Source organism: Hordeum vulgare, chromosome 4H, assembly GCF_904849725.1.
Source record: "Hordeum vulgare subsp. vulgare chromosome 4H, MorexV3_pseudomolecules_assembly, whole genome shotgun sequence".
NCBI classification, from domain to species: Eukaryota; Viridiplantae; Streptophyta; class Magnoliopsida; order Poales; family Poaceae; genus Hordeum; species Hordeum vulgare.
This window is the reverse complement of record NC_058521.1, coordinates 12655367-12667059: the sequence shown is the minus strand read 5'-3', so window position 1 is coordinate 12667059 and position 11693 is coordinate 12655367. Positions and strand designations below refer to the sequence as shown.

Below are 11693 nucleotides of genomic sequence, written 5' to 3'. Positions count from 1 at the left end.
GGTCAGCTTATAAAATGATCCCATGGGCCATGGTCAATAATGGAGAGTATTTTGGCATGGCTGGAATTATTAAGAACTGTGTTTGCTTGGTTGAATTAAATGCATGAAGCTTGCAATCTTTCAATTCCTATGGAGCTTGCAAAAGAAAATATGGGTCTGGACGTATGGTCAATAGTTGAAACTGTATGGGCACTTTGACATATGCCCTTGCCATCAACAGCTCCTGCTACAAAAACTAAAAAAAAATAGAGGGAGAAATTGACTGCTAAAGTGCTACTAGCCACTAGCTTAATGCCCATGCTTTCTAACGGGTCACAATCATATTGTTTGAACATTGGCCTGATTTGGTTATGCATCTTTCCATGCCTGTTCAAGCTCTGACCTAGCCCAATGACGCGCCTCCAGTCACTACATTTTCAGTGTACACAATTTGTTCTTGCTTTCAGTCAAATGCCCATGTCACATCAAACATCCCTTGTACTACTACCACCTAACAACTAAAATTTCATACTTCATTGGTACTAAAACATATTTTGTTTAGAAACCATACTTGCAAGAAACCTCTAGCCATATTCCTTTAGCAAGAGCATGTCATATACACTGCTGTTTAAAGACACACTCCTAATTACGACGGAAGTCTGAAAAAAAATACAACACAATCCTATCTGAATAAAGAAGAAAGTATACCAGCAAGAAATAAGCTGCGCCCTAAAGGGATCAAAATACGTTCATTGGTAAACACAAATTTTCTGTGAGGCCGGCATTGCAACAAGATTTAGCATAGTGATTTTGAATTTTGAACCACGATTAGAAGAAGGGAACCGAGGGATACATTGAGGGTTTACGATGACAGGTACGAGGTCGGGGATCGTGAGCCCCCGATGCGCACCACACCTTGGTAACTGGTTTGATGCATCATGCTCGTGTTTATACAATCATTCTCTCACTTTGAATATCGTTTAGGGGAAGAGACATTCCATAGAGCCCTGCAAGCTCGAAGTTTTGGGATGAATCTGAGGGGTCTTAAAAGGCTAGAACAATGCCGAGAGAAAGCGAGCTTTGAGGTGTCTTTACCTTTGACACTTATCTCGTCAAAAAAAGGGTATTCTTTATGCGGGCTTCTCTTTGATCCAAGCCGCTGATCAAGATGCTTTTCTCGTTGCTTCTCCTAACATAAGAGTAGGTCATGCTCCACAATGCAACTAGATTTATTTAAGAAACATCTAATAACCCATCAGACTAGAGTTTAAACATAATTTGTCAAGTGGGACGGGACACTCACAACTAATAACCCATCAGACTAGAGTTTAAACATAATTTTGCAGTTTCATGAGAAACTCTATTGTCGTCCTATGTCTCCTATTTAATCTTCACAGCTCCCGCTTTTTTGGGAAAAAAATAATCAAAATACATTTTCGAATTTTCATTTTTTTCTTCGGAAAAAATGTCCCACGTGGCTATGCAGATGTATTCTACATGTGTGTATATTTTATTTGCACATAATTTAACACATGATTAAAAAAATACTTGGTTTTTGTAAAGAACAAAGAAAACATGTCTTCATAAAAAAAGATGCAACTGATTTTTTAAAATATAAAAGAAGAAACAAATATTTTATCCATTTTTATAGCTCATATTTTTTCTTTGGAAAAGGATCTCTGATCTATTAACAATATGGAAAAACATTGAAAAAATGTTTTTATAGCTCATATTTTTTGCTTCGAAAAAAGATATCTGATCTATTAACAATATGAATTTCCTTTGAATTTGATTAGGTTTTGGCCGAATTTGGGCCGACTTTCTTTTAACAAATCGGACGACCTTTTTTTTGACGGTGACCCCCCCCCCCCCCCCGACGTTGATTTTTTCGCCGACGCGCCCCAAGCCGACGCCTATTTCATGCCCCTGAGGGGCTGAATGGCTGGAGATGCTCTTACATCACGTAGATCACAATCATGTAGGAGAGTTGATGTGATGTTTCTATTGAAGAACAAGGTTGAGATGATGCCACATAGCTAATGTCATGGACCCATAATCCAAGAAGTACTACTCACTCGTGGTTATTAGGGCACTGAGGTTGATCAAGATAGCTCCGTCGACGAATTCCCCCTCCGATAGGGTATTGGAAAATGCCTTCATATTGAATTGCCTTGAAACACGTGGTAGCGACGACAGGAAAATTTCTCAATAAATCTTTCTGGGTAGGTAAAGGCATAGGGGCCGAGGGGCCTGGCCTAGGGGGTGACACGTCCCCTCAGCGTGGTCCAGGCCCACATTGTGCCGATCCACCATATATGTCCCATAGGGTTCCCCTAGTTTAAAAAACCGGACCGGATCGGCAGTCGGTCCTGAAAAAATGAAACCGGCAGCCTCATCGGGTTTTAAAGCTAACAAGACCGTTCTGCAATCACACGGGAAAAAATGGTCGAACCGGCCGGTTTTTCTGGAAAAACCAATGAAAAACCGGGTCATTAAACCCGGAAAAACCAGAAAAATATTTTAATAAAAATTAAGAGAAGTGGGATTCGATCCGAGTACATGTGAGCAATACGCGAGGCCTGCCCACGACCCTCTAACCAATTTGGCTATGCTACTTTATTGTCCGATACATGCAAATATTTTTTTTGACAATTGTTTCATACTATATTAGCACATATATTACTCAGCATTTATTATTATTTTTTTTAAAAACCCGACAATCGAACCGGTGAACCGGTGGTCCGACCGGTAAAAACCTGAACCGACAACCTTTCCGGTTTGATTTTTGGTTCGTTTTTTTAAACTATGCCCCCGAGGTGGCTCCTTTCCCTCTCGTGTGTACTCCCAACTTAAATCTTCATGACATATTTTATTTTTTATTTTTTGGTCTCCGAAATAGTATTGTTTTGCAAAGTAAAAAAAGAAGCAAGAAAGGGTAGCTTGCAATGGGCACTAGATTAATATATTAGTTCAATAAAGTTGTAGCGTCAAAACTATGTAATAATGATATAAAAGTAGTATGAACATAACCAAGATTGTATATAAACTTGATAGTATTAACATGCTCAAGCTTAATCCCTACTTGTCCTTGAGTAGGTAGATGATAAAATAAATATTTTTTTATTGTGAATGTCACGTCAACTTGAAGGAGAGCCTTGACACAACGGTAAAACTGTTGTCTTATGACCACGAGGTCACAAGTTCAAGTCCTGAAAATAGTGTGTTGTAGAAATGCTGGAAAAATCTGGGTAAAAAAGAAAATGGTCGGACTATTTTCCGGACCCCGCGCAAGTGAGAGCTATGTGCATTGGGCTACCATTTAATGCTAACTCAACATGAATGTGGTATCACCCGCTCGCTACTCCAACCACGCCTCCGCCTTCTCGGTTTGGGCAAGGTGGAACTGCTCCTCCGCCTCCTTCATCCTAAATCCGTCGGGATCAACCTTCATGCTCGTCACCTCCTACTTCGCTTCCTCTTCCACCTTCTCCTCCTTCTGTTTTGAGACCTCTGCCTCACCATCATCCGTAAGGCGAGCGACTACGTGATGTTCCTCAGCAACACTCATCTCCCGCACGATCTTCACGTGACACTCGGGCATTAGCATTTTGTAGTAGGTTACCATGGCGGTCATGAAGGTCGGAGCGGAAGGGAAGGTGACATGGGACCCGATGGTGACACGAAAGGGAGGGAAAGAAGGAATATGTGTACGACCAGAGTTCCTCGAACCGATGAATGTAGTCATCAAACTGACGACCTTCTCCGGCAGACCGAGGGGTTTCCATGAGGGTCCTACGAGTGTGACACACGCGCCCCGATGTCTCCATATATATTTGCCCACACATGGGATGGTATGAGGGGATGCCGGACAACCCAAACGTATGGGTTGCGTTTAGGATCCTGGTTAGGCTACCTTTTTGGTTCAGATGGTGTCCGGTCTATCCGCATGATGTTTGTGGGGAGCGGTGGTCCATTTGTAAGAGCCTCGACAACCGAAGCCCCCCAATCTGCCCCAAACGGCTGGGCGGGCTGTTCGGTCAGTGTCCGGGCATGAAAAATATGACCCCAACGCCGAGACTAACGGTCAAACCCAATGCCAAGCCCATATGGGGCGGATATGGGATGCTCAGATGCGCCCGCCACATAGGACTCTACCGCTAGGTCGACACGGTCAACCACGTAAACCAAAGTTCCGACGGAGGGCTCATGTGTTTATTGGTGAGGACGCATTCATGGTGCCACGTGGTGTTGTTCCGGCATGCCGCCCAAGGAACCAAGTCCGGCTATTTAAGCCGAATGGCTACAACCCAACTCTAGCCCACCCATTTCTTTCCCTTTCTCCCTTCGTTGCCGTGACTTCCAATGCATTCGCCGTTATCCATGTCGAGGCGCCAGATCACCACCTACGCCATGCTCACTCTGGAGCACCGGCTCGTATCACAACTGGTCTGCCTCCGAATTTGCCACGAACGAAGAAGGAGGAGGATGGTGAGGAGCCAGAGCCGGAGAAGAAGGCAGTGGCCATCAAGGAGGAGGAGGCGAAGGACGATGATGAGCCAGAGCCAGGGGACGAGGGAGCGGACATGAAGGAGAAGGAGGCGACAAAGGAGGCAAATTTGGCGTCATGGCTCTTTGGCATCCCCGAGGTGTTGGCGGAGTACGAGATGGCGTAGGAAGAAGAGGCGATGAAGCATCAAGCCATCCTCGAATCCATCCAATCGAAGCGCGGAGGTGGAGGCCAATCTCCACTTCATTTGATAGGAGGTCACGGATCGACGATCTACGCCGACACGGAGGACGATGAGGAACCTGTGGTGCACCCGACCACCAATGACGACGAGGCCGATGGTTCCAACACGAACTTCATCAACATCTCTGATGAAGAGGACGTGCATTGTAATTGGTAGTTTGATAATATGTGGATCTTGCCGTTGCATGGTTTTGTATGAAAATACTATGCAAGAAATAAAAACTACAAGTATGATTATCAAAGATGCAATTAGTGTGACTAGTCAACTTTCACGGTCATCCCCGGCCGTGTTCACTCGTGTTTAACAACCCATATTAGCTATCTGTGTTTGTAGATGCTCCAAATACTTTTAACAAAAGGTTTGGAAGCATCTTCGGATGTACAAAGATTGTTTGTTTGCAAATAAATAACGATTTTGATAGAACTCATCTAAATGAATTTAGTTATGCCTCATTCACCTTTATAATTATTGAATGTGATATTTTAAGATGTACGTGTGCTGACGTGGGTTGTGATTATTACTATTTTCGGGTTTGCTACTAATTCTTATCTAGATGAGCATTAACAAAGTCTCATCTGACTCCCTCACAACATTTAAGTAATCAAACAAAATATGAAAAATAAAAACCTGAATCTTCATAAAAATCAAGTAGCATATATATGAGTTTGATGTGACTTGGTCAAGTCTCATCTAGATGAGCCCTAGACACACCCTACTATTTTATATCCGTTTTCTATTTTCTAGAGAAATGAAACAAATTATATCTTATACCTCACCTAGATGAGTTTTAAGTATTCCTAATAAAAAATAAAAAAATAAAAAGGAAGAACGCGCCATGTAAAAAGCTGAGAGTAACGGGCTAGCTGGATGATCCATGCACCACGCGAAATGTCACACCCACTACAATTTTTTTCACCGATCCCCACCATGCAAACTCCGGTAATTAAACACGAGCTCGCCGGCCGACGAGCCGACGAACGCCCTCCGGGAAGCCAACAAAGGCTCTCCGTCTGGCACGCTGTCACAAACTTGCAGTGTCACGGCGTGTCTCAGCTGTCGAGCACGCATGCACGCGCACCGCATCCTCCCGACACGGCTGCTGCCTCAGGCGCCTGGTGTAGCCCATGCAAGCCTCCACCCCCACCACGTACCCCGCCTCCTCCCTACGTGTCACCGCTTCTTCCTCCTATATATCGCTCCCGTGGCCTCGATCCCCTCTCCACCTCAACTCACTTCACTTCAGTTCACGGAGCTTGACAGATCTTGGTCCACTTCACCGGCGGCCGGCGCAGCGAAGCGAGGAGGAAGGAGCAATGGCGGAGCGCGGGAGCTACGTGCAGGTGCAGCACGGCGGGCAGTACGGCGCAGGGCAGCAGCAGCACGGGCACGGGCAGATGGGCGAGCAGATGAAGGGCATGCTGCAGGAGAAGGCCCCGTCGGCGTCGCAGGCGCTGACGGTGGCGACGCTGTTCCCGCTGGGCGGGCTGCTGCTGGTGCTGTCGGGGCTGGCGCTGGCGGGCACCGTGGTGGGGCTGGCCGTGGCCACGCCGGTGTTCCTGCTCTTCAGCCCCGTGCTGGTCCCGGCCGCGCTCACCATCGGCATGGCCGTCACCGGGTTCCTCGCCTCCGGCGCGCTCGGGCTCGGCGGCCTCTCCTCGCTAACCGTCCTCGCCAACACGGCGCGCCAGGCGTTCCAGCGCACGCCGGACTACGTGGAGGAGGCGCGCCAGCGCATGGCCGACGCCGCCGCGGCCGCTGGGCACAAGACGCAGCAGGCCGGCCACGCCATCCAGAGCCGCGCCGAGGAGACGCGCGCCGGCCACACCGCCGGCGCCGGCGCCGGCGCCGGCACCAGGGCGTCGTCGTAAGCTGGAGGTAGCAGACCGATGGATGTCAGTCGGTCGGCCGCGCCGCCTGCCATGTGCCAGTGCCTTCCTAGTACGTACGTGTCTAGGGCGTCCGTCTCCCCGAGCGAGGGCGCGTCAACGTGTCACGTGTGTGTGTGTTCGTGCGTGTCAGAGAGTGTGTGATGTTTCTCTACTTGCCTGCCTGCCTGCCTGCCTGCTTAGAGTTGTACTACTGCTCATGTTTGGATGGATCGATCGGTTTAGCACCGAGTTTGTGAATAAGAAAAGGCCGGGGCAGCTTCAGTTTGTTCATGCATTTGCTTCTGTGCTCGATGCCATCCTCGAGATTTTCGTTTTCACCCACGACGTGCTACGATAGAATCAGAGGGTGGAAGCAGGTGCTCGCCGTCGTAGCAAACGTTGCCGTTGCAGGTAGCACCTGTCCAGCAAGTCGCGGCCTCGCAGCTCTACCGGGTGCTCGCCGGTCACCGTCACATGCAGCACCTATCCGGCTCTGTTTGCTGCTCTACCGGCCCTCATTTGCAGCTTGCAGAGCGTCGGTCGTCGCCCTTCACAAGTTATAAGGGTGATGCTTAAGTTTTGCATGTATCTATTCCTAAAAACATGGCGAGAGTTATTGTGCTTGTTAGGAATAAAATATCTTTAGATTTGAGTTAATTAGCACATCCCTTAGAATATTCTATTTAGCAGTTAAAATATCTTTAGATTTGAGTTAATTAGGCAATTAGCACATTCCTTAGAATATTCTATTTAGCAGTTAGAATATTGGCTTTGTCCATATGTTGTGTGCCTCAAACCGTGGCACCCATCTCCCAAACCGTCTCACGCGACTATTACATGTACTCATAACTGTTCACGATATATAAATACCTACAGTCACTATCGATGAAATCACTTTATTCATTTTAATTTTTTTTTCTTTTTACGATATCATGCACGCATCGTTCTAGTACAGAGAGCTAGTACAGAGAGAGAATAGACTACAACAAAGAAGAAAGGTGAGAAGAGATGGATACAGGAAAGAAGAAAGGTGAGAAGAGATGGATTCTTTCACGGACCTTGCTTTTGCTTTTGCTAGGTTTGTGGCTAGGGAGCGTTATGTTTTCCTTCTTCTTCGGCGGACCTTTGGTCTGGCCGCCGCTGGAACTTCGGTCACCGCCATTAGCGTAGCCCAGGAACGACGATCTCCGTCACTGCGAGGCACCATATCGTGTTCCTCGTTGTCGATATGGCCCTCGTGGTGGCCTCCGTTGCCGCCATGTCTATCGCCAAAACTTCCACCATGTCCATTGCGGGGTGGTAGTCGAGCCAAGGGAAGAGGCTTGCGGTCATACCTCAAGGAGTTATGGCTGCACCAATAGTGGTCGTTGTCGTGTGCCGAAAGTTGCTGCAGAAGTTAGCATCGATAAGGCCTCTGCCTCAAATATAACCACAGATGTCGCGGAACTACCTGCTTGACGAGGAGATAACCCCGGGGTAGGCTCATCCAGCCTATTCCTTTGCGCCCAAGTACAAGGGGAATCTTCAGCTTCCTCGAAACGGCCAACTCCTTTTGACCGGCTAGGAAGCACCTGTCGGCTAGGGGCGAGACAGCCACTCCTCCTGGCTGGCTAGGAAGCGCCTGACGGCTAGGGGCGATACGGAAACTCCAAGGCCGGCTAGCCGGCTAGAGAGTTCCTATCACATACGATCCTAGGCTATGATAGGACTCTATGATTAAAGGTGAAGACGCGTCAACACGGGTACAAGGTTGAGGCGCACTGCAGATACAATGTCAGCGGCCATGCCGCTGACCTATGCCGACTCCGATCCGTCAACCCAGCACAGTACCAGCCCGCCAGCGCCCACTCCATCACCAAGATCGGCGTGGCCACAGTGGAGATGGTCGTACCAGCGACCCATGACGAATCTCGCAAGACGACGCCGGACGTACCACACGTGTCTTGCGTGGGCCTCACGCGAGAGCCCCATTGGCTGGCCGACGGGTCCCATGGCTAGATGGGACCTCGCAGCCGGCGGGCCCCTCCAACGACAAGACTAGACCACGGCGGGGCCCTCCAACGACAAGACTAGACCACGGCGGGCCCCTTGGCCAACCAGCGAGGATGCCAGGCGGGCCCCTCTTATGTATTTTTATCCATATTGTAGGTCGGTGGGTTCGACTATAAAACCCCCGATCCCCCGCCATGCAGAGGGTCAGTCAACTTCACGCACACACTCATCCACTCACACAGGAGAGGTAGACGCGAGTCGGAAGCTCCTTCTTCCTCCTCCGTCGAACAACTCAAGGAGCGCATTGTAATCACTCTTGTTCATCAACCAATCCGGCAGGACTAGGGGTATTATCTCCCACGGAGGGCCCCTAACCTGGATACATCGTGCGTCTATCTCGCTTGTATCAATCCCATTCCCGCAGCCCGTCGGTGTCCTTTGGTTCCCACCACTCTCGATTATCCTACCCATGGCAACCGTCGTGAGTAAACGACGACACTCCTCCTCCGACTATGTACGCACCTATGGAATTGATGCTTGCCGAACCAAGAGCGGGATGACTCGTCGATGACCCAGATCGCCACTTCTACGACGAGGAAGTCGTGACACCGCCTCTGCCTCCGCTGATGTACTCTTGTCAAGGCTACGGGTATGGGTCGAGCCTCCCGTCCCCGATGCCATCCGAGGAAGACCCGGAGGACTTCAACCCGCCAGGCTATGATCCACTATCGGAATTCTCCTCGCCGTCGGATGTAGTCTCTCTGGACGCGCCCAAGCCCCGGCTCATCATCAACCTCCTATCGAAGGAGAAGACAGGGGAGATCGAGGCCGCCGCACTGACGCTTGCTGTCCGATGCTCCCCAGCCTCAACCTCCCAGTACCAGATGTGGAGGAGAAGGAGCACCAGGTAGCAGCACCACCATCTGCACTCCCGACGTCCTTACCGGAAGCCCGTGTGCTACTCCGCCGCCTTGCATCCGCCATGTCTGCTCGCCCCGCTGGAATCCGCGTCGGCACCTGGTCGCCCGAGGCACTCGGCCTCACCGGCCATGTCGCGGATCTCCGCCTCCATGTGGCCGCCCTCCCCTCCACCTTTATGGAGGTGCCACTCTGCTGTTGAAGAAGCGGGCCATGGGCGCCGACGTGAAGTAGGGCCAGTGGCACTAGTGTTTCGGGAGAAGAGGCGTTGGATTTGGGGTCGTACACATCCGCCCTCACCACGATCCCCTTTGGCCAACTGGTCCAACGCTACAGCGATGCCGACACATGCCATGGGCCAAAAAGAGATTAAACAGACCACGCCTGATCTATTTGTGGTGTACTCCCTATGTTCCTAAATACAAGTGTTTCATTAGGGGACTACATACGGATGTATATAGACATACTTTAAAGTGTAGATTCACTCATTTTGTTCTGTATGTAGTCGCCTAGTGAAATCTCTAAAAAGACTTATATTTAGGCACGGAGGGAGTACTAATCACCTAGGCGTACATGCAAACCTGCCCATTTATAGTATAGTATATTATCAAGTGTGCTATATTTATATTTTGGACCTTCAGTTGTCCTTTAACCATGTATGGTATTGTGAATACATGTTTTAGACCTTATGTCTATTAGAATTTCAAATTTGTAAAATGACATGTTGATAAATTTGCTTTTAGTATATTATAACATGTTGTGTGGTACAACAATTTTGTTTTTGCATTTGAAATATAATCTTTCTTGCAAAGTTCTCTTATTCATACGAGATAAAAAGGCCAAATAAAATATGTGATTATTTTTGAATTATATTTGTGCAATCACAAGGTAATAGCATCTACTGTATATTACAGTTTGCCCGGAGGCATTTTTATACCTCCATAGTGCTCTTCCAAATATATCAAAATTCATGATCTTCACATATATGGCTTAAAAAATTATAAGTGTTCCTCTAGAACATATTTAGTGTTTACCAAAATAAATTCTACTATCAAGTAAAAGTAATAAAACGCATGATCATACATGCAAGAAATATGGCTACATCAATAAGAAAGAATTCCAAGAACTGCAAATAGATGGAAGTAACTATCTACCATGGGCCATGGACATGAAGATATTCTTAAGTGGACGTAACCTTGCCCTTGCATTGCCGCACCCCCCGAAAATGCTTCAGAAATACCTCAAATGGTAAAGTATGCAACATTGCACTATATAAGGTACCACCTCCATCCTGATTGAAAAAACTGAATATTTGATGGAGGAGGATCCATTAGCTTTATGGGACTCACTCAAGGAGAGATATGACCAACAAAGAGCAGTATTGTTACGAGAAGCCCAAAGAGAATGGTCTCTTATAAGGTTTCAGGACTTTAAGTCCGTTGCTGTATATAATTTTGTCGTGCATAAAATTAACTCCAAACTAAGATTTTGCAATCAACAAGTTTCATATGCAGACTTAATAGAGGAAACTTTATGCACTTTCCATCCCTCGATGAGGATATTGCAACAACAATATCATCAACAAAAATACACAAAGTATTCCGAGCACATATACACATTACTTCAGGCCGAGAAGCGTGATGAACTTCTCATGAAGAATCACAATGCTCGCCCAACGGGTGCCATGCCTATCCCTGAAGCACATGCTAATGCTCATTTTACTAGTAAATTTGGAAACCGTAAAAGGAACTTCCAGAAATTCAAGGGAAAATAGAAAAACAACAATGATCAGAAGACCAACGGTCAAACTAAGGGGAAAGGTCATTTCAAGAAAAATGATCAAAATGAGAACTCTCAAACTTGTCAAAGGTGTGGATGCATGAATCATCGTACTAATCAATGCCGAATTCCCAAGCACCTTGTGGATCTATACATGAAGTATGGCGGAAAAGGCTAACAAGTTCATGGAAATAAAGCTGAAGCTCACTTCAACGCTATTCAAGATAACCCTCAAGCTCGTCCTTCTCAAAGTGCTATTCAAGTATACAAGCCAAAGGACGATATCATCCTCGATAAAGACATGCTTGTGGATTACACCTGAGATGTTTTTGGAGACCTCATTTAATCTCCATAAACAAGTTGATGCCACTTAGCTATTTAAATACTACAAGACGTTATATATTAT

General features: G+C 47.3%; 1 protein-coding gene across 1 annotated transcript; it reads left to right on the top strand.

The window, feature by feature from the left end:
• The first annotated feature begins 5953 nt into the window (after positions 1-5953).
• Positions 5954-6889, top strand: LOC123447301 (oleosin 18 kDa-like). The gene has a single exon (XM_045123893.1). It carries the CDS (start codon positions 6044-6046, stop codon positions 6596-6598), a length of 555 nt encoding a protein of 184 aa, XP_044979828.1. The 5' UTR covers positions 5954-6043; the 3' UTR covers positions 6599-6889.
• The last annotated feature ends 4804 nt before the right edge of the window (positions 6890-11693 follow it).

What these genes read in the sequence shown, in the direction of transcription:
- LOC123447301 (XM_045123893.1), top strand. Translation starts at nt 6,044, where the DNA reads ATGGCGGAGCGCGGGAGCTACGTGCAGGTGCAGCACGGCGGGCAGTAC.